This window comes from Ips typographus, linkage group LG1 (genome assembly GCF_016097725.1).
Source record: "Ips typographus isolate SLU linkage group LG1, UJ_Ityp_2.0, whole genome shotgun sequence".
Classification (NCBI taxonomy): Eukaryota; Metazoa; Arthropoda; class Insecta; order Coleoptera; family Curculionidae; genus Ips; species Ips typographus.
Genome location: NC_138422.1, coordinates 25,179,396 through 25,202,795, shown reverse-complemented (window position 1 = coordinate 25,202,795; position 23,400 = coordinate 25,179,396). Strand labels below are relative to the sequence as shown.

Genomic DNA, 23,400 nt, shown 5'->3' with positions numbered 1-23,400 from the left:
GTAAATAGTCCAGTAAGTCCTTTTTCATAAAATTTTACTGTTTTACAACGTTTTGGTCGTGAAAATTCACTAGAATGATTGCAAATAGCCGGCTAAATCAGTTTTTATGATATTTAACTCTTTTTAGCGTTTTAACCTTAAAAATTGAGTGGCACGACTGAAAACAGAAAATCAATTAAATTTTCATGGTATTTGACTATTTTTAAACGATTTGACTTTAAAAATCTAGTAAAACGACTGCAAATACTTCATAATCCAAACTCCCATAATCTCCAACTCTCATAAAATTTGATCGTTTTAAAGGTTTTGATCTTGAAAATAAACTAGAAACGGTTGGTTAAGCCAATTTTCATAAATTTTTACTGTTTCTTCAACATTGTAGCCATAAAAATTGACTATAATGACTGAATTTTGCATTTTCATTCTTTTTAGTTAAACTGGTAGAAGTAATGCACATAAATTATATAAATATTATATTTATTTTTATCCACTGCCAAGAGGTTAATACAGTTTTATGAAATTACCAATAGCCAAACCCAATAATATTAATATGGATTATTTACTTTGAAACAAATAAAGTAAAGAAAGCGTTTAATCTCCAACTGGCGAAAACGTCTAAACTTACTCATCAAGACCTAGTTAATAGAATTTTTAAACAGGGAATTGATTTATTAATTATTACTTTTTAGTTAACTGGGAATCATAATAACTTAAGACTATTGTACAGGATGTGGCAAGTTCCAGGCAAATAATTAAATTTCAACAACGGTCAGAAATACAGAATGGGTCAAATTGGGGCCATTTTTGGCAATTGGAAGTTTGAGATACTTTTGAAAATACGAAATTACAAGTTTTCAAAATACTTGAAGAACTTCTTCTTAAATACTAACTTAGGTCCGAAAAAACAGTACTGAAACACTACATTGTTCAAAACTCAACAAATAAGAACTTTAAATTTAATCAGGAAACGTAGTTTCCAAAAAACGTCAGGAAGTTTGATTTCTGGCTGAAATTTGAAAAGTATCATATTTGTGCACTCATACTTTCTATTCTAAATGATAAGAACTGATTTTTTAATCTGTGGGATATTTCCATTTGAAAATTTTTACAAAACTAGAAGCAACTGAGAAAAGAAAAAAAGTATCAGTGCTCTATTAACTCTAAGTATTTCTCCAATTCAAATGTAACGTCGACTAGCAAGAATCTTGGAAGTAAGAACTTCAATTTTTCAGGCTTGCTTTAACTTAACTTAATAGCGAAATTTGCGACTCAGCTACGCTGAAATTCTAGTGGATTGCTACGATAGCGGCACAGTTTTAATTAACTATAAGGCGTCGGAACGATATTTCCGCTCGGCAGTCACCGAGAAAATATCAAAAGAAATTACTATTTTGTTCTGTCTCCGCTTCGCATTCAAATTCAATAAGAAGACTCTCGTAAAATATACAGCACATAGGGAAATGTCCAAATAGAATTTTTTTGTAAAGGAATTTGATACTGACTGTAATAATATACAGGGTGTGTTCAGTTTGTTTTTACGTATCACATTCACGTTCAAATTCCCATATTTTATTTGAAAAATTTTTAGAGTTAGTTGATCTGGATTCATAACTTTTGCCACAGTTTTTTGCTTGTTTGTAGGCTTTTTATAACAAATTCAATAGTACACAATTCTTATTTAGTACTTTTTGTAAAACTATCTAGTTACCGAAAGCTAAAAGTCATCACACCACAACTAAAAAATTAGTAGTTTTGATTTTGTAACTAAAACCGTTAAAATTTCTCCATAAAGGTTAAAATTGTTAGAAATGTATACTGTAAATGATGTTTTAACATTTCAATTTCCTGATGGACTTTCAGAAGGACTAACTTTGTTGATATTATCTGACAATTGTCAAACACTATCTGGAAATGGCAAAATGTACATGGCTTCTCAAAGTCACCGTATGTTGTAAGTTTGTCAAAATTTTAAGAAAAATTTCTGAATGTAAGTTGTAAGGAATCCTACGCAAGAACTTCCTCAGGGAGTTACCGAGCAGAAACTTTTCCTTCGCATTGAAAGACTTTTTCTTCTGTCTGTAAGTCGGTAATTTACAAAAATTTAAAACAACTTTGAATCAAAAATGGTAGAGAATTTAATTCTTTAAAAGCTGAAAAGCTCTTTTATGTGAATAACAGGCCAAAAACTGTGCCAAAAGCTATGAAGACCTGGCAGACAACAACCCTCCATTACTCAACCAATTCAACAAACCCAAAGTAGATGTTGGAATGGTAGTTGTAGAGATATTACCACAAAACTTTTTAGCCTCCTAAAGCAGGCAAAATTCCCATTTATTAGACAATTTTGTACTAAGAAACTTGGAAGATGAAACTGCTTGTCAAATGGTTTCTTCAACGATCTTAATATTGCCAGCAATTTTATTGAAATGGAGGGACAAACCCTAAAACCCTTACCAAAAAAATGTGATGTTTGAGGCCTCACATCTACAAAGCAAATCTTCAAGAGTTTCCTTCTCATTCCCTACAAAATCTACATTCTCCCTGTTTTTCCACCTCGTAAAAGTGAGTGAATTTAGATTTTTTTACTGTTTTCAACTGACTGTAATCTAAAAGAAATTTAGTTGCCAAACAGGTAAGTTACTCCTCCCAAAAGCTTGGTAGGTATCCAAACCTTAGAAATGTTCTTCTCCTATAAAAAATTGTCGGTTTTTATTTTATCTAGAATATTGGCTTTCCAATACTTAAGGGAAAGGAATTATCATTTTTGCTGAGTTCAATGTAATGTCATTAAACATCATGTCATGATGTGTCATCAAAATAATCGACTTTACCTAGTATTGCTACTTTTTGTATTTTTTTTCGTTTTTACACTACTTGTGAAAAGTATACCTACATATGAACGTAAATAAAAAATAAACGTAAATGTTAATATACAAGGTATCTAATTTGAAACAAGCAAGCTGTTACCTAATTCCGGATCCTAAAAATATTATATATAGGTCAAGAAAATTGGTTGTTGTAAAATTCAGTATGCAGTTCACGGAAGACCACTCTGTATAAACCTTAGCTAAATTTTGTACCTTATTCCAGATGTTTGGATCTCCTAGCACTCCAGTACTGGAAAACCCCGAGTACCAGACCAGATGGTATTTCAAATACTTCCTAGGAAAACGTAAGAAGTTAAAAATAATTTTTTTTGCTTAATTAATAGTAAATATTACTTTTAGTGCATCAAAATTACATAGGCGTAGACAACGACAAGTCACCTTTCTTTCTCAGCATCGTATTGAACGAGGACAACAACAGTTGCGTGCCCCTCTACAGAGCTATACTCTTCAGGAAAACTGTTAAGTAGCTCCACTTATGTCCTGGTGCTAAGTATACTAATTCGGTATTTTCTCAGGGGGCCCATAAAATCTCCCTCCCTATTCCCCCGAGTAAAGTGCTAACCGTAAAGCAAATTCTCTCAAATTTCCCCAACATGGATAAGGTGGAAAAAGGCCCCAAGGAGATTTTCTCGCCCGACATCCAGAAAGACTTGTTGCTGTTGGAAGAGCAGGAAGGCTCGGTGAATTTTAAGTTTGGAGTGATTTACATGAAACAAGGACAAAGCAGTGACGATGAAATTTTAAGCAACGGTAAATATTGAAATTCCTTTACGATCCCCCTTTTGAATCTCGCCTTAATATTTAGATCAATCAAGTGCATTTGTTGCAGTGGAGTTTATTTTTGAAATAATTTATGTGAGAAACCCCAGACACTAAAATAGTCAAGCATATTGTCAGGTCTAAATTTTAAATTATTTTAGTACATAATAATAAATGGGGTTTCAATTTGGGCAGAAAACTTATGTGCATTGCTAAATATATGGTAAAAAATCAGAAACACCTTCTCTTGGCATCGATTAATTGACAGAAACAAACGTATTCTACAGGGTGGTCCAGTTTTAAATGTCAATAATTCACCAATCCATAGCCAATTAAAAAATAAGTTGACATTCATTATGTCATTTTCCTGAAAAGTGCTTCTTAAGGAAAATAGAGTCCTTCAAATTTCTGTTTAAAAAATCGTTTTTTTTGTCATAACTGTCATACCGTTGGAGCAATATTGATCAAATTTGGAACAAGCACTTTATTACACGTTATTACGGTCAAAGACCCAAAACTAACCCAACCCAACTTAAAAATTGTCTTGGAAACGGAAAATTCACTTAAGAAGTTTAAAAAATATTATTGTAGCCAGTTTTCATAGTTTCCAGACAAACTAAAAAACTTTGGTTTTGAAAATTGAATTAGAAAAGATAAAAATTTCAGAAGCTTAAAAATTGTGTTTGTAACCAGTTTTCATGCAAATCGAGAGACTTTAATACTAAAAATTGACTTGTGTAAACATAAAAACTACTTTTTCAAGAATTTGTTACTACAAATTCATACATTTAAACCTTAAAAATTGACTTGAACCCCAAAATGTGACTGAACTAATGAAAAGTGACATCAGAAGCTTAAAATTTGCATTTGAAGTAAGTTTTCATAATTTGAAGACAAATTTCAATATTTTAGTCTTGAAAATAGTCTTAGATGCAGGACATTGACATTAGATTCATGAAAATTGTCTTGAAAACGAACTTTTCGTGCTTTTTACTTTGCTTATAATTTTCTTCGAATTCTGGACTATTTTTAGTGCTTCAAAACTGCTTTCAGCTTGGAAAATCGAGTTTCAAGACTATCTTCACCAAGTTATTGACATAGCAAACTTAAAAAACAATTTTTACATTCTGCATAGACTTAAAATAGCATTCCAAGCTTTGTCACTATTAAATCGACTTCTAGACACCTCAGTGCTAAAAATTCGGGTATTTCTTAATAAACACGGCTGTTTTTAGCGTTTTAAGGCTGTTTTCAGTGCCTCAAATCGAGTTTCAAGACTATCTTTACAAAGTTTTTCACTTATCAGGCCTAAAAGCCAGTTTGTCCACTGACCATAATCTTGAAAATGTTATTTCAAGCTTCTTCACTATTAAATTGACTTCTACACTACATAGGTGCAATAAATTGTAGCATCTCTAAGAAATTCAGACTGTTTTTAGTGCTTTTTAAGACTGAAAAATCGAGTAAAGAAAAAACCAAAATAGTCGGCGTCTTTGTTGAGCATGGGCGGCGTGAAAATAAAAAATATTGAGGGACTCTGTGTATAAACGCTTATTAATCGCTTACTGCAATGCAAACTATAAACACCGGACTGCACTGCCTTTGCCACCTGTGGGGAAGATAGGATTGTCTTAAGAAAGCATAGGAAGAAACTAAAAATAGATTTTAAGCCGCCGACCAATAAGAACTGTGTGGTGACCAATTAAACGGTATTACGGTGCTTACGCCTAAAATTATTTGTGACAGCTACTCGTCAAGTCCACGTTGACTCCTCGTAAATTACTACGGGGAACAATCACATACAAATTTGCTGGTTTTTTCTAATGTTTTATGTGGTGTGTTGATCGAACCCCGTATTTTGACCTGTCCCAACTGACTTCGTATAAACTATACCAAATGCTACAATAATAGTCTTGAAAACTAATTTTGAGAAATAAAATAGTCCGAAAATTTAATTTACTTCTAGACTTGTTGTCCAGTCCAGAAAATTGAGTTGTACACCAATTAAAGTCTTGAAAATATACTTTTGGACTCTCTTTAGTCCTAGTAAAGTCAGTTCTAGCATTAAAAGTCAACTTTTATATTATTTTTAGTAGTAAAAAATGAGTTTCATGCACAATACAATCTTTGTCTTGATTTCCGGACTTTTTTTAGTTCTTGAATGCCAGTTTCAGACACTCAACCAGGATGGCAGTCTGAGAAAGCAAATCATAACACCATTCCTAGTAGTAAAAAAATTTTTAGACTATTCAGTACAAATTTGGACTTTCACAAGTCTTGGTTGTTCAGTTTTAAACTATAAAACGATTTTTTAAATTGAAATTTGGAGAACTGTATCTTCCTTAGGAAACCTTTTTCAGAAAAATGACATAATGCAAGTCAACTTATTTTTTGATTAGCTATCAAATGGTGAATTATTGACACTTAAAACTGGACCACCGTGTATAAGCAAAAAATGTCAGCTAAAGAACATCGTTTGCTCCCTTTGAAGAAAAAAATCAATTTAAACTTCCAAGTAATTTACATGAAACAAAGGCAAAGTAGTGATAGGAAAACGTTAGGATACCGCAACTTTTCTGTGGTAAAACTTTCTAGTTAAATCGTTTAGAGAATCTCATTTCCCCTGTTATAATATTGTCTTTGTCAAGAAAGTTGCCGCTTTCGGATCTTGTTAAGTGTTTTTCCACTTGCAGAACACGGAAGTTCTAAGTTCGACCAGTTTCTCAGCCTGTTAGGCGATAAAATACGATTAAAAGGCTGGGACAAATACAGGGGAGGTTTGGATTCTAAAGGTAAGTGTTTGATATCTTTTTTGATTACTATAAAATTGCTTATAAAATTAAGGTGACATGACCGGAAAACACTCAATTTACACTGTGTACGAGGGCCACGAGATAATGTTTCACGTGTCCACATTGTTGCCATACTCACGTGACAACCGACAACAAGTGGAAAGGAAAAGGCACATCGGCAACGATATAGTGAACATAGTGTTTGTGGATATAGACAACGATGAACAAAGTGAAATGGCTCACGCACAGTTTAATCCCACCTGGATAAAGTCACAATTTACTCGTATCCTTTTTTGTTCAGTAAGTTTTCCCTCAAGACCGGATTAATTACGCCAGGTAGTGAAACGTGAAATTAAAAATTTAATTAAACACCAGCCGCGAGTTTAACAGTTCTGGTTTTAATTAAAATATCTATTTTACATCAGACCGGTTTAGATTTTTATTGCTTAGACACTAAATTGTCACATTTTTATTAGATTTTTTCCATAGATAAGCAACAGAGTAACAATGTTCCAGAAAGTGTGTTCAACATTTTCTGGTCATCGTAGCTAGAAAGAGAGCAGATATACCCATATCATCATGTCAATTTGATGTATGTACTTGGTATACAGAGGGGCACTTAAAAATTACATCAAAAATGCCATCCAAGAAAGTTTTTCCATTAAGGTAGTTTGACAACGCTTTCAACCAATCAATAAAACTGACAAAGTGATTGGAATGTAAGAAAGTTAAAATGATCAGGAGATGTCCGCAACACGATCAACACAAGAAAATACACCTTCGTCAGACAAAAGAAACACCAAAATAACTAACACTTACATGTAAAGAACCTCCGTGTTATCTGACACATATCAGACAGCCAAAAGAGAAATAATAGTCCTGTAAAGGCAACAACATAAGACACTGAGACGGACTTCTTAGCAAAAAAACATAAATGTTCATAAAAAGAAGACACAAAGAAAAACCAAGAAAGCACCAACTCTTTGGTAGGACTCAACTGAAGAGACTTTATCAATTTGGAGAAGATGGAACTTAAAACGTAAATGTAACACACGTTGGAACAAAGAGATCTAGGAATATGCAACAAATGTGTTGATTATGGACAAAGAACAAGAAAAAGGAGATGCTGCAACGCGCGGAGGTGAAGCAACTTTGACGCCCTCTAGCGGCCAAACGGTATGACCAATCAACTCATGTGGGGATATTTTTGGAAAGCTTGTAATCTGCACTATCTTTTGTTTTCTATGACATTTTGACGTATCTTCTCAAGTAAGGGAGTAAATTAATGTGAAATCAGCGGGTGTCTAAAAATGTGCGATGTTATGGTGAGGCAAATTTGACGCCCTCTAGAGGCCAAACGGTATGACCGATCAACTCATGTGGGGATATTTTTGGAAAGCTTGTAATTTGCACTGTCTTTTGTTTTCTATGACATTTTGACGTATCTTCTCAAGTAAGGGAGTAAATTAATGTGAAATCAGCGGGTGTCTAAAAATGTGCGATTTTATGGTGAAGCAACTTTGACGCCCTCTAGAGGCCAAACGGTATGACCAATCAACTCATGTGGGGATATTTTTGGAATGCTTGTAATCTACACTATCTTTTGCTTTCTATGACATTTTGACGTATCTTCTCAAGTAAGGGAGTAAATTAATGTGAAATCAGCGGGTGTCTAAAAATGTGCGATTTTATGGTGAAGCAACTTTGACGCCCTCTAGAGGCCAAACGGTATTACCGATCAACTCATGTGGGGATATTTTTGGAAAGCTTGTAATCTGCACTATCTTTTGTTTTCTATGACATTTTGACGTATCTTCTTAAGTAAGGGAGTAAATTAATGTGAAATCAGCGTGTGTCTAAAAATGTGCGATTTTATGGTGAAGCAACTTTGACGCCCTCTAGAGGCCAAACGGTATGACCAATCAACTCATGTGGGGATATTTTTGGAAAGCTTGTAATCTGCACTATCTTTTGTTTTCTATGACATTTTGACGTATCTTCTCAAGTAAGGGAGTAAATTAATGTGAAATCAGCGGCTGTCTAAAAATGTGCGATTTTATGGTGAAGCAACTTTGACGCCCTCTAGAGGCCAAACGGTATGACCAATCAACTCATGTGGGGATATTTTTGGAAAGCTTGTAATCTGCACTATCTTTTGTTTTCTATGACATTTTGACGTATCTTCTCAAGTAAGGGAGTAAATTAATGTGAAATCAGCGGGTGTCTAAAAATGTGCGATTTTATGGTGAAGCAAATTTGACGCCCTCTAGAGGCCAAACGGTATGACCGATCAACTCATGTGGGGATATTTTTGGAAAGCTTGTAATCTGCACTATCTTTTGTTTTCTATGACATTTTGACGTATCTTGTCAAGTAAGGGAGTAAATTAGAAACCACACCTAAAAAAATAGATAATCACATTTGGAGTGTAAAGAATTCTTAAGAAAGGTTCCTAGGAGATCACCCCACCCAACCAACCAGTTAAGACACAGTTTCCTGCGATCCACTTTAGGATTTTGTCATATTATTTGTCTTAATAGCTTCTTGATTTTAAAAATCTTCTTTGTTTTTTCAACAATTTGGCTTGAAAGTCCAGGGCTCTTCTGCATTTTGAATTTGAGCAACATCACTTGATGCCCCATTAAAATAAAATTTGAGATAGTTTTTAATGATATTCATACTGGAAACATAAAAACAACATTTCCTAAAGCAGCAAAACCATTATAGTGAGTAGTTTAGTTTGTTAACCAACAAAGGAACATAGCATTGATATAAAAATTACAGCCTTAACTATCCCTAAAGACATATTTGCAGTGGTCAGCGTCAACTCAAAAGGAGACTACCGTCTTTCAGTTTTTTCCGATGAGGCCGTTCCTCTTTTTGGGCCCAGCTTGCCCTGTCCTCCCATTTTCAATGACCCATACCTCTTCAGGGAATTCCTCCTGGTCAAGCTGATCAACGGGGAGAAAGCCACATTTGAAACCCCTACCTTCTCCAGAAAACGTCAACGCACCTTGGAGATGCTCATCAAAGATCTACATTCAGAGCACGTAACCGATGCAAGAATCGTAAGTATCAACTGCATATGACTTGCCTCACTTCTCTCTGTGTTTGAGCGCAGGTTTTGTTGCTTATTAGTCGTTCAAGTAAACAGATTTGAAGGTAAATGTTTGCGTTGGAGGCGCTCGCTCTGGATAAACACGGCCTAAGATTGTTCATTAAGTTTAATGTATGTTTGTTCGGAAAATCGGTTTGGAATTTGGGGCTGATCTTTAGGGGGAGACGCGACATTATTTATTTTGTTTCTTGGCTTTTTGGGCTACGCCGAGAGAACAAAACTGTCAGACTTATTTATTATTTAGAGTTTAATTACGATTTTCAGAGCTCTGAGGTGGAAGGAATAACAAAGTTTTTGAAATTGTTGAATGGCTCGAACAATGAATTAAAGAGTTGTAGTAATATCACGGTTAGCCAGAGTACTTATTGGTTTGGATATCCAACAAAAACGAAGAAAATGCCAAGAAGAAGAATTCCTGTATTTAGTTGCTAGTCTTTATTTTAGTGTGGAAGCTTCAAACTAGGGACGTTTTTAAGAACCCTATAGATTATGCCGAATATTAGGACACTGAACTAAAATGTATGTACAAATGGCGTCTCTAAATCTGGAAACTACTTCATAAATGTCGTATCTTGCAAATTTACTATGATATGATTGGTTATAACTGTTTCTTATAACCAGTTGTTGGGAAAGACTTGCAAAGAACAAAATTTACACACGACAGACTGAACTAAGGTCATTCAGATGATCAGAAGCTTATTCTTTGTCATAAAGATGTAAAGAATCTACGGTTTATGGACTTTTATGCGTATTTTTTAATCTGGTAGAATACAATTTTTTTTGATTCTTCTTTTCTCCTATCAATTAATCTACTTTTCTTCTGTTCTTTTGATTCTTCTTGTTTTCTGCCGTCCTGTTAATTATTCTTGTTTTATTCTTTCCTGTCAGTTCTTCTATTTTTCTTCTCCGTTAATTTTAAATTTTACAATTATATAGTCTCTCATTATAAGTCAGCTCTGTCTTACTTCATGATGTGAATAGCGCTAAAACGACAGTTCCTAAGTTTTGAATAATCGGGAAATCACCGTCAGATATACCAAAAGTTCCTGGAAACTGAGTTAATTCTGGAACTGGGTCAAAACTCTCGTACATAAAAGTAATCTTGACAGAGCCAAAACAAAACATAAACTGCAACTATAATTCAAAATATCCGTATTAGTTCTTATAATGTAGGGGCGCCTAGAAGTTAGAATTCATTTAAGAACGCTCTGGGCAATAAATTTAGACTGTATACACTTTCAGAAGCGAATTCATTAAAAGGGCCACGCAGTTTTGAATTTGATTAATGGCGGAGGGAAGCTTGGACTGATTAAGAGCCGCAAACTTAAACGAAACCTAATACCTAAATTACCGCAGTAATCTGACTGATAACCTTTCATAATAATGTAGCCATTTAATATAGGTATTCCAGCTCTTGGAGGTACAAGATATGATTGATTGAATTTTGTCTACCCTTGTTAGCAGATTTTATGATTTTAGCAAGAAATTGTTAGATTTTTCCAGAAATAGAAAGTGGGTAAAATGGAGAAAAATGCAGTTTTAAAAAAACAACTTAAAGATAGTTTTATTTTTATTCATCAGATTTGTTAGAGTGGGCAAACTTACTACTTTTTTTACAAATCTACTAACTGCATGTATTCTCTAGAGCGATGCGGGACGTGAGTTCTCTATCTATCACTTACAAAATAATAAAAAATATCTTTAAATCTTGTAGAAACGCCCAATTACTCGGTAATTGCATAAAACCTGAACAAATTTAAATCTAAAATTACTTTAGTAATCCATGTTTGTTTGCTTAATCCTTAATTATCGTTGCAAACATTTGAAATGGAACATAATACATCCAATAAAATTTAGACTAAATTAAACGAATCGTTGCTAAAACGCCCACGATTTTTTTTTCTAGACAATGCTGAATCGAAGGGCTTTCTCCGATGTATTAGCGGAAACACCCCGACATTCTCGTCTGAAAGAAGACTCCAGGCAAATTGAATTCGTCCGGATCGGCCAGGCCCTCAAACTGGAAGCCATCGTCAGAGGAGACGCACCCACAAGGTATAAATAAATAAATTAAGACTACAAAACCATTACACATCCATCAAAGTGTACTTAACAAAAATGCCAGAAAAATTTCTCCCTTTTGTACGTTTTATCACTTTTGTAGCTACGAATTCCGGTTATAAATTCCGATTACCCGGACTCGTTGTTTCTCCCAGAAGGTTAGATAAGACGCTAGATTAAGGTAGTAAATTGAAATAGACTGTTCTTATTCTAAGGTTTTTAATAACTGAAGCGACCTGCTGGGTTTTGCTATTCCTTTCAATATAGCTCCTCCATATTGTCACGTTAACTAAACTGAAAATGATATCACTTTCTAGTTTACTTCAAAGGTTCTGCAATACTTAAGATTATAATATTGAGTTTTTTTACACAGGTGGTTTAAGTCCTGGGTTTTACAAGGGAAAATTACAAATTAAAACACACTTGGAGGACCATTGGCTAACCAAAAATACACACTTTTAAAGTGAAAGTTGATGATTCAATAAATCTAGACAATTTAAAGCATACAAAGTGAGAGTTGCAAATTTAAGTTTAAATGGTAGTAGCTACCACACTTAAGGCTTAAAATATGACAAGCCAGCCTTCTTAGGCCAAAAGTGGACAATGTGGACTAAGGTACAAAGTGTACTCAAACTGTTGGTAAAGTACTATAATTTGTAGTATCTAAAAATAAATAACAGAATAATTGGTTTGTGAATTTAGCTAATCAGAATTAAATCACTTAGAGACATGTAAAAAGTTCTAAATTTCAACAGAAAATAATGCAATAATAGAAATTTCTTCTTCTATAATCATCTGAAGTAGAAATAACAGCTTCCCTTCGATAGATCTGAGCAAAATCCTAATTTTTGATAAAACTCGATGAAATTTTAGTTAAATTTATGTGTATTATATGGCAACATAACGAGGCCAACCAACAATATACGTGACATTCGCATGTTCTGAAACCATCAATATAATGAATGGATCGGTAGAATGGCACGTTACAGTTACACGCCAATAGACCTACTTTTTAAAAAGCTTTCGAACGTTAATTGATGATAAATCAAACAATTAGCTTTCAGTTCATTTTTATTGCTTTAAATTGACAGTGCTCAAATATTAAACTTGCTTTAGGTTGAGATTTCAGTGAAATTAAATACGACGAGTAATTTTGCTACTGTTGATAGTTGAGCTGGAATAGGACAAAAAAATATAGAGGAGTTAGGTTCGAAGCATTTGCAGAAAAGAAAACCATATTTATACAAACCCACATAATCACATTGTCCTTAACCAAATTGATTATATTTTAGTTAAGGGATTGAAAACCCATCCTAAAGTGGGCATAGCATCAGATTATACATCTCTAGTGTTATAGGAGTCATAAGAGTGAACTTGAAGAAACTAAACTTTACTATGATTTGAAAATTGGAAAATTCTGCAACAATGTTTAATAAAACAAAAAGCAAATGAATACAAGAACAAGAAGGTTAAAATATTTATAGTTATTACATGCAGGTGGAGATGAATAAATTCACAAAAACATTAAGTTAACAAAGACGAAGTATCTAACACCAAAAAAGGAAATCTTGGATAAATAATTTAATTTTAGACTTAGATGGGCAAATAAGAACATTACAAAGAAAATAAAAAACAATAAAGTTTAGACACAGGATTTGAGAAATAAAAAAAAAGAAAGCAGAAGAAAGAAGTGCAGAAATAGAGAGGCAGAGACAAACAGAATCTGAAGAACAGATGAAAATGATTTTTGAAATCGTATTTTAAGAGATACACCAATAAAGCAGTAGATCTGGAGAGTGTGTTGGCTGATTTTCTTAAACTGTTTAATGATGAGGAAATGACATGAATTTGCCGATTAACTTAGTATCTACAACTCTGGAAAGATATCTCCAAAATATGAACGTAATCAGAATTTATAGCGCTAGCCAAAAAATCTGGAACAAAAACTGTATTTAAGCTATTCATAGATTAGTTTATAAGAAATATAAAGAACAGAATGATGATGTTCATACCCAATTTGGTTTTATAAATGTGGTTGGCACTAATAAAGTCCTAATTAAAAAATGTACAATTTTAACAACAAAGTCATAATTTTAAAGTAAGAAACGAATATCCTAAAAAGGAATAGTAGTTTTGCAGGTTCAATTTCATAACTAATTTAAAACCTTGTTACATCAATATTCTACAATTTACCATAGAAATTTAAATTAGCCAATTTTTTACTAGCACAAATTAATTTTATAATTTCTGGGCAAAATGGTAAACATTCTATTCGATTTGTAGAGCTTAACAACAGAAAATGTTTCCAATTTTAAGACTCGTCTTAGATATCGACAAAAAACAGTGGTTGTTTTTAATTAAGTTGGGATAATAATATCATTTCCAACAGATTTTTGACAATTCCTATTAGAAGTAATGTAATATTTTATGTACTTTCAGTTTGGCAAGTACAGGAGCTGCTGGAACTGTTTTTAAGAGATCGCCATGGGAGGCAAACTGCTTTTATCCAGTTTTTCCATCACATCCCATCATCACTGGCGATTCCTGGGGAGACAACCGCTTAGTTTTAGCAACGGAGGATGGTACTTTCTTGGTTGAAGGTACAGTACAGTCATTCTGCTACACATTTAAAACATAATCTCTTTCTTTTTGAAACTCTATAATAATAATTGAAAACATCATTTTAGATGGCAGCTCCCACAGACAAATATTCGACAAGACCTTGCAGGTGAAACAACTTAACGTAGTGGAACCCCACGGAATCCTCCTGCTCAGAGCTGGAGCATCGCACAAAGACTGTAAAGTCTACGTTTTCAGGCTGTCTCAGATCGAAAATTGTACAGAAATTTGGACCAGAATGGAAGCAAAGGATTACAGGATGGAGAGGACGCGCGGTGTGCATTTATATGCCTTGTCACGGCCAGGTAAAGGATCCCCAGTCAATGAAGTTAACCCTTTTAAGTGGCTGGATTAGCTGAATAAAGCGAGTTTTCGGAATTTTGAGAGTTTTCGTTAAGCCGGAGGTAGTTTAAAGTAAATGAGTAGTCGCGGCGGATTTGGAACTTTAATCCCCCAGCTAAAAATTGGATTTAATTATTCATAGTTGTAATGGGGAAAGTTTTGGGACTGGATCCCTTAATAAAATGATCGTAAATTTGACTTATATGGGGAAAACTATTTAGGTGGAGCCCGACTTAGAATGTGCGTTGCCATTGGCAAGAAACTCCTAATGTTCCAGTGGAAACACTCTGCAGCTTGGACAGCTTGGTGTCCGGCTAGTGATACAGACACCATCGAAGGTTTTACATTCTTCTGGGTTAGTAACAACATTAAGCATTCATGTTTTTTGTTCAACAATAAAGAAAACTGTAGGAGCTCAACTTAAATGAAACTCCTTCCATTTTAACCGTGTTGGAGAACGCCTGGAGTCCTATTTCACCCACGCATGGAGATGTCTTAGTTTGCGTGGGCTACAAAAGCCACTGGGATGTGGTAAATGGACGTTCTGGACAGGCGCAGCATCTTTACACAGTCGAAGGAAACAAAGTCCATCTTGTGGCCGCTGTAGACCTGTATGAAGATCAGGAAATTCAGTTGATGTTGTGTTACAACCGTAAGTCTCCCAGTATCTGTTTAAGACAAGAAGTTTTGATTTTATGAAATGTTTTAGATACTTGCCATTTTCAAAAACTTAACGAAAGCGGTACAAACTGTACCTCGACAAACTTTGATTTCCATTGGAATTCCGCTCCCACTGACATAGTTTGCGCTTTTCCTTACGTCATCGCTTTCACCGCTAATACCATGGAGATCCGTCTGGTTGTTAACGGTAACTTGATTCACACCATGAGCATGCCCAAGCTGCAGTTGATTACCAGCAAAAACGATATTTACTTTGCCACCACGGCTCCTGAATTTTTTCCCAACAAGTCTGATCGTCTTTACGTGGAGACAAGGTATCCGGATGTCCAGAAGGTTTCTCCACCCTCAAGTCCCAACGGTAAACTGTCCACTTACTAAATCAGACTGAAATAACACAAGTTTTCCATATAGCTTCCCCAGAAGGGAAACCTTTGAGAATATATCGTATTCCAATTCATTCGTTATCAAGAACTCCTCATCCTGATCACACCAGAACGAGTTCACCGCCTGTATGGAAATCGGCAGACTCGAAACTTGCGGTAAGAGCAACGTTTGGGGAGAGTTTTTGCTAAATTATAAGTTCTAATGTTGGTAAAGTAGTACCGACAACCAACATTATAGCAATGTTTTTATGATTAGCGCCAAAATGCTGCAGAAGTAGGAAATCTTCTGTGAAGCCAGTAACAGAAACACACATACACTGATCTATCAATCAACAAAAAAACTTTTTTCATCATCTTGATCATATTTCCACAGGTTCCAGAATCTCCCAGAGTATCTAGAAGCGCCAGCAGCTCACCAGTGCCTCCAGTAAGAGCCAGAGTGCAACAAGCGGCTATCAAATGATAGTCGTTTGCCGTATCTAGGATTAAGGCAAATACTATCAAACAGAGTGAGACCAGTAAGAGTGACTTAAGAACTAAAACAGCGGTGTTCAAACCACTTCAACAGTTTAAGGACCGCTGTGACAAAATGTAGGGCACAAGCCCAACCAGGAGTGAGAAATTTAATACTGTAAATTATTTGTAAATATACGGGCTTAAAAGTATAAAAAATTGAAAAAGCCCTCAGCACTACCTGATGTTTTTCATATTATAAGGGTTTTCATGATACAGGTTCAAAATGTGGATAAAATCTTGATAACCCAAGAAATTTAAAATGTATATACTTTACCTACAAATAAATTATATTAGAAGTAGTTAGTTATATAACGACGATGACAAACTTCTGATTGGCTTGATTTGGTCTTGAATGTTTTGAATTCACTCAGTTAAACTTACAAAGTAGTTTTATTATATTTTAATTTTGGTGATATCAAAATATTATAACGTCCGGATTTTTTTACTTATATTTTATAAATAATATTGGTTTGTACTCCAAGTGTACCAAAGTGTAATTTATATAACCATGTAAGTGCACATTTAAATTTTATATAAAGTGAATTTCTATATTTGACGTTCGGAAAAACGGGTTTCTACTAATTGAATATCACACTTATTTACTCTCTATTTGGCAGTGTGTGCTTGTCTGGTGTATGTACTACTACATAATAGACTTAGTTACTATATTACTATAAACTGGTTAGTAAAAATAGAGTATACATTTTATGTATACATAATATATAGTATCTTTACATACACAGTTTAACTGAGAAAGGAATATCACTGCAATAAATTTAATAATCGTTATAATGTAGCATATCATTTTTGAAACAGATTAATTTACTCTGAATGTGATCAGTTATTATTTATACTACTACACTATAGTTCTATAAGTTATGTATTTGATATTGTTTGAACTAAAGCACTTTTAAAAACCATTTTTCTAAATCGCAAAGATTATATGAGTTTGTTATGGAAATATTAATAATAAAATATTATATTAAAAGGAGGTTGTACAGAACTGAGTTGTGTGTGTTATTTCTGTCTAATTATAGAAAGAATTTGCTTGATTGGCTTTTCGTATTCAAATAGTTGATGCTAGCTATGATTCTCATCCAGTTATAGAACTTCAAATCTTTGTCTCAGATTATTTTTTACCCGTCAGAACAGTTGTTATCTCTTTCTACCACATTAATTTTATACTCTACCACTATTAAACTGCTCTAAAAGTGACAGCAGTGACTTCGCCAGTTGACAGACTTGCATCCCCCCCCAGAGATTTTTTGATTTGTTTATGTTTTGTCTTTCTCCCTCTTATTGCAGCCACATTTAAACTGCCAACAGGGGAAGAGAGATAAAAGAAAAAAAAATCATATGTTTTGCGAAAATGGATTTCACCAAAATACACTTTTTCACCTTGAAATTTTTAATTTTAAAAAGATTTAATTTAAATTTAGGACGGTTTTAATATAAACATTTATCAGATGTGGCTATTGGTACAGATTTTGTTAATGGACAGTGTCAGTGTGCAGTTTTAAAGGTAAACTTGCATTTAATTAATTCCATCTATTTATTGATTTGATATTATTTTAATATGAGCCCTTAAGCCTCAACAATGTGGGTGTGAGAAATGTTGCTTAATTTTGTTTAACTAAACGTTTTTTGTATTTTATAGTCTTTCCAGGCTTATTTAGGATGCTTTTATTATATTTAACCTCACTGTTTTAAAAATTATAGAGGTTTCTTACCAGAGTCAACTAAGAAATGAATAACTACTAATAGGAAGGTACAGTACAAAATTGTTACTCATATTACTTACTTATACATCATCTACACTAAGTATTGTTAATGATAATTTTAGTTTTAGTTGTAATTGAGGCTTCTTACCTCATTTCATAGGGAAATAGTTTGTCAGTGTTGGCTTTGAGGCTGGCTTGATTTCTTCAGTATCATTGCTCTAGTATTTTTTTTCATTTAAAGTTTTAGTTTGTCCATCAAATTGTAATTAATAATTAAGACACTTGGTCAAGTTATATTTCATTGAGCATTTGATTAAAACTCAACCAAGCATTGATATCAGGGGGCCTACTCTTGAAAGCAGGGAATGAAATTCTCAAGAGAAGTGTTGATAGAATGTGACAGAAGAAGCTGACAATGGCGGGTTCCTGTCACATTCTACAGGTCTTTCTCTTGATAATTCCCTCAATAATTCCCTTCTCTAATTTCAAGAATAGGCACTCTGATGTAAAAAAAAATTTGTGCTCAGGCAGTCTTAATAATGTCAAAGGAAAACTTTAATTAAAATTTCAACTGTCAAGCAGATAGCAAATTATTTATATATTTTGATGCAAATTTTCTTGTTAGGTTTGGTTAATTACTAATTTAACTTTAAAGCTAGAAACTATGTACTTTCTAAGGTATTTAGTATGCTTCTTATTGTCACTATTGACAGAGACAGAGGCCGCATTTGTTTTTAGGCTCCATGGAGAGAGCAGAGCTTTTTTGACGTCACAATGACGTAGTTTGACAATTGGTCAACCTATGGTTTTGCCAAATTACGTCACCGTGACGTAAAAAACGCTCTGCTCGCTCTATGGAGCTTGAAAACAAATGCGGTCAGAGTTTTCTGATCCAGAATAAGTAGAGTAAATATTTTAAGAAACTATCAGATTTACATCAATTTACTGAAATAATAAGATTACTTTTGTTCAAAAATGTTATCTATCAAAAGGTCTATTATAAACTTGCTAATGAGCAAAAGCAGGACAAAATGTTTTATTGTGTAGGTAAATAAAGTGACTGCTGGTAGAAGTCTATTGAACGAATTTAGAATGCTGATAGGGCATGACTGAGTTGCTGTTTGTCTCCAGTCATAAATAGATGAAACAGAATTAAAAAAAGTACAGAAACAAAAAATAAAAAACTTTATATACTATTATCATAGTGAATCCAAGTGTCTGATTTTGGAAAAACCCTTTAAAACACTGATAAAATCATAAAGCATACATAAAAAATTGAATTTAATGCTCATTTTAATGAAAAAATTTTATTTAAAATTCAAGTATTTGTTTTTGTTAGAAAATTGTTCAGGCACACCAATTTTTTGTTGCAATTTTACTGATGTATAATAACTGTAATGAGACACTTTGGACAGTGCATTTTATTAACTTTAGTAACATTTTGATCAGCCGTAATTTATCGATTTGAAACAAAAACCATAGTTGCATAGTTGACTAGATAGCTTTCTCTTATTTGAATTTTATAAAAGAAACATAGGACCAACAATTTTGAGAAACCTTAACCTAACTGATTTTACCAACAAAAAGAACACCCTGAATGTTGTTGGATATTTAAATTCTGAACAAATTTCCAAGCATATCTTATACATGTTTGTATAACTATTTTGTTTAATACTTAATACCACTCAAATTTTATTTGCTTTTTATTTATTATTTTATGTTAATACATAATGGCGTCTGTATAACTTACATTGGTTGAAATGAAATTCTGTCAGAATCAGTTGAAGATAAGTTCATGTGTAAGTATGGGGATCTCGAAAACGGTAAAAGGTACAGAGTAGGTTAAATGGAGGCAAAGTTGCACAATTTAGGGCTCAATCTTATGCCGTTTTAATATTTAAAAAAATGCGATTACTTCTGAAGATATTCGAAAACTGTTGCACGTCATTTAAATCAGAAAACACAGCATTCTCAAAATCTACTTTAAAAAATACAGTTTCGCATTTAAAAAAAAAAAATAATAATAATATTAACGTCGAACTTAAATGGGGCAATGTCGGGTTTTAGAAGGAAATTTCTGATTTTTTCGATTTTTACTCAACTCTGAACCGTTTTTGAGATCCCTATACTTACATACGAATTTGGTCTACAAATGCTTGAAGATTTGAATAAATTGAGGAATGAATGCGGCCATTGTTTGTTTTTTTTTCTAACAAATTAAGTGCCCTTGCTGTAAAAGTGGCATTGACACATATGATGACAGTTGAGTAGATAAAGTGGTACTTTATTTACCCCAAAGAGTAGATAAAATTTTAAAGTTGCACTTTAAGCACTTTAACGTTGGCAATGGAAAGAAAGCATTTTAGTTGATTATATTTTCTTGTGCGTAACAAGAAACATGACGAGTTCGTCGCCTCAAAGTAGTCCAATGCCGCCTCCTCAGGCGCCTAGCCCTATGGGACCACCAACTCAAAGTCCAGCGCCACCCCACTCTCCTCACAGCCCGTATCAGCCACCCCCAATGGGAGGACACATGAACCCACCTCCCCATCAGGTTGGTCCTTCATTACACCAACCTCATCTACAACAATCAGGTCAACCACCACACATGCAGGTACAACAACTTACAGAAAACTTTATCAGATAATTTATGATGATTTTTAGCCCCACCCTGGAATGGGACAACATCCGCAACCACCACAACAACATAACATGCCACAATACGGTATGCCTCCGCACGTGCAGAGCCACAATATGCATCCGCCTCCGTCACATCACCAACCACAAGGACATCACATGAGCGGATTAGGACCGCCCCCACCTCCTTCACACCCAATGCATTCGCCGGGCGCTCCGTCTCATCAGCCCCAGAGCCATCAGCAGATGGGTCATCATATGGGGCATCCTCCAGGTCCAGGAGGTGGGCATCAGTACCCGCAACCAGGAGGACATGTGCAACATCGAGAGGTAAGTGATTGATTGAATTAAAAGCTTTTTTCTTTTTTGTATTAAACTTTTAGTTGGAAGGGAAGTGTATTAAGTTACACAGTCTTCACCATAATAATATTAAGCCTTTGAGCTTGAACAAAAATTTCTGAGCTAGCTGTTTTTCTAAAAAGAGGAGATAGTAGAGAAGTTAGTTATGAAAAATTCATCATTTTTGTCATCCTTCTGAAAATCATCAATTTTTAACATAGCATTTTGTGGAATCTGATTAAATAGCTGATTTGGGAAGTACGTCTGCGCCATTGCCAAATGGTATAATCAGAAATCAAATCTCACATCATTTTCATGTCAAAACTATACATTACCTTAAAAAGCAAAATGTATACGTCGCCACTATTTTGTTTTTACAGATTGTTTTTTAATTTTTTTTAATTCTGCAGAAAAAACTGCCTCACATAGCTATCTTAAAGTTTGTCATTTATACAAGTAAGTCAACAAGGCGCTGTTCAGTCCTTACTTAAATCACCCTGTACCTGCCTGGGTATTAGTTTTATATGAAATAGAATATTCAAAGGACTTGTTCACTTACTAACTTGTTTGGTTTTAATTTGCAACTTGAAGAACTGGTGGTAACCTGGTTTTTATTTAATTACCACAGAAGAATGTGCAGAAGTGTAAGGCCGGTAACCGGTATTAACTGATGCGTCATACAATCATTACAATCAATTATGGTGGCAAAGCGTTCGAGTTTTGTTTGTTGTATTAATTATGGAAATGGGCAAAGAAAATACCATATTTTGAGACCTATTTTGTCAGCTTAATTATGTTGGTAAATTGATTTACCTGTCGACAGCTTAAGGCATTGCAAAACAGACCCAAGTTTAACTCAATATTTTTAACAACCAGAATAAAGAAATTAAAAAATAGGTTAAGGATTGAAAGGTTTATTGCAATTTGTAGCGTTTTCGTTTTCAATATCTGCCTCCCGTTCGATTTCCAGGTACTGATCGGCTAGTTCCTTAGTTGAGGCGGCCAGAAAGTTCGGTTTCAACAAGTCAAACTCTTTTCCTAAAAAATCACACTTTTGATCTTTTACCTTATCATTCTAAGGTGTTCAGTAGTGAAATTTTGTATTAATATATCAGTATTTTGTACGTAGTTAAGGCATCTTCAGATGCATACTTGAGTTTACAACAGGGTCCAGCTTAATATTGTAAGATGTCTTAACAAGCAAAACAGAGAATCACTGATTTTTTAAATAAACTTGAAACTCTGACTTTATGAATTACTTCAGTCTTTGAACCAAGTCTCTTAGAGTAAAATGAACTATTTCTTTGAATTAAAAAAAAACAATAATTTTGTGTAAATTTCAAAGTTTGTGAAAAGCTACTTGAAATACTACTTTTGCTTCAAAAATTAAACTTACCAGAACTATCCACAATATACCCTCCTGCTTCTTGGACAATTAATGAACCTGCTGCGGCATCCCAAGGATACAAACCATCACATTGGTAAGCATCTGTGCGGCCACAGGCCACGTAAACCAGTCCTAAAGCTGCCGATCCTAGGCACCTAAAGCTGCAATTTTTTTTCTAGTTTAAAAGCTCCAAAATGACAAAACTTCTACCTCATCACTTTGGGAATCAAATGCTTCAGCCTGTACATATACAAGTTGTAGTAATACGGTCCCACTCTGGCCATGGAAATTTCATAATTGAAAAACGACTGTTTGTGATCTAAGCAGAAAAATTAATATCCTAACCTTGGCAAGCTAATATCGTCAAACCTTTCTGGTCGCTAACGTGAATTTTCTCTCCATTTAGATAGGCTCCTTGACCTTTAAGGGCAGTGAACATTTCATCCAAGTAAGGGTTGTAAACCACTCCTAAAACCCTTTCTTGATTAACAGTCAGCGCCACTGAGATGCAGGACAGTCTTAGCTTTCTGATAAAGTTTTCAGTTCCATCTATGGGATCAATAATCCACGTGGGGTCGTTTGTGAGGGTAATTTCTTCAGTGCTGGATTCCTCCCCTATAAACTTGTGGCTGGGATATTTCTCTTTGATTTTTTCATGCAGCAAATTTTCGATTTTAGTGTCGAAAACTGTCACCCAGTCATAGTCTAGTCCATTTTTAATTTCACCCTTGATGTTCTTGGCCTCGAGCAGAACCTAAAATACAATTAATACACTAAAGGATATTAATCCAAACATTTCTACAGTACCTGACCAGCATCCAGGACCACAGGCAGGATAAAGTCGAAGCATTGTCTGATTTCGTCAGGTTCCATTATTTTCTTATTCAGGTGTGTTTTAATTTTGCTACTAATTCGCGCGAAAGCCTTGAAAGCGACTAAATACGTTTGTATTTAGTTTTCGTTAAGTAAGAATCGCATAATGGAACTGAGTCAAGGTAGGCTTAGCTGGAGGGGTATATAAAATAATTACTGCGCATCATTGCTTTTAAATGCTTTGTTTATTTAGCAGAAAGATCTTGCACAAAAAGTTCATATTTTCTTTATTTTAATAGTCGCTATTCCAATCAACATTCTCATCCAATGACCTTTGTATTACA

The 23,400-nt window shown here is 34.2% G+C and overlaps 3 protein-coding genes across 8 annotated transcripts in view; 2 read left to right on the top strand and 1 right to left on the bottom strand.

Annotated features, from left to right (window-relative positions):
* Positions 1–17,166, top strand: part of LOC145740111 (GTPase-activating Rap/Ran-GAP domain-like protein 3) — a 125,944-nt gene extending 108,778 nt beyond the window's left edge. For all 5 annotated transcript variants that reach the window (XM_081995474.1, XM_081995473.1, XM_081995471.1 and 2 more), the window contains 14 exons: positions 3,091–3,172; positions 3,228–3,346; positions 3,404–3,638; positions 6,341–6,439; positions 6,492–6,722; positions 9,242–9,507; positions 11,464–11,612; positions 14,058–14,218; positions 14,306–14,542; positions 14,801–14,934; positions 14,991–15,231; positions 15,289–15,618; positions 15,672–15,799; positions 16,017–17,166. In XM_081995474.1, coding sequence (XP_081851600.1) covers positions 3,091–3,172; positions 3,228–3,346; positions 3,404–3,638; positions 6,341–6,439; positions 6,492–6,722; positions 9,242–9,507; positions 11,464–11,612; positions 14,058–14,218; positions 14,306–14,542; positions 14,801–14,934; positions 14,991–15,231; positions 15,289–15,618; positions 15,672–15,799; positions 16,017–16,106 — 2,502 coding nt within the window. In that variant the 3' untranslated portion in view covers positions 16,107–17,166. The remainder of the gene's footprint in view (positions 1–3,090; positions 3,173–3,227; positions 3,347–3,403; positions 3,639–6,340; positions 6,440–6,491; positions 6,723–9,241; positions 9,508–11,463; positions 11,613–14,057; positions 14,219–14,305; positions 14,543–14,800; positions 14,935–14,990; positions 15,232–15,288; positions 15,619–15,671; positions 15,800–16,016) is intronic.
* A 346-nt stretch (positions 17,167–17,512) lies between these two features.
* LOC145729337 (brahma chromatin-remodeling complex ATPase subunit-like) overlaps positions 17,513–23,400 on the top strand; it is a 45,635-nt gene continuing 39,747 nt past the window's right edge. The window contains exons 1-3 of one of the 2 annotated variants that reach the window (XM_081980055.1): positions 17,513–17,681; positions 20,275–20,494; positions 20,545–20,847. In XM_081980055.1, the coding sequence (XP_081836181.1) occupies positions 20,279–20,494; positions 20,545–20,847 (519 nt within the window). In that variant the 5' untranslated portion in view covers positions 17,513–17,681; positions 20,275–20,278. The remainder of the gene's footprint in view (positions 17,682–20,274; positions 20,495–20,544; positions 20,848–23,400) is intronic. The other variant, XM_081980048.1, reaches the window with a different exon arrangement.
* On the bottom strand, positions 21,063–23,214 carry LOC145729377 (uncharacterized). Its single transcript, XM_081980115.1, has 5 exons — positions 23,051–23,214; positions 22,613–22,997; positions 22,454–22,562; positions 22,253–22,404; positions 21,063–21,894 (listed from the first exon to the last, which is right to left on the bottom strand). The coding sequence occupies exons 1-5, from the start codon at positions 23,114–23,116 to the stop codon at positions 21,755–21,757; spliced, it is 852 nt and encodes a 283-aa protein (XP_081836241.1). The 5' UTR covers positions 23,117–23,214; the 3' UTR covers positions 21,063–21,754.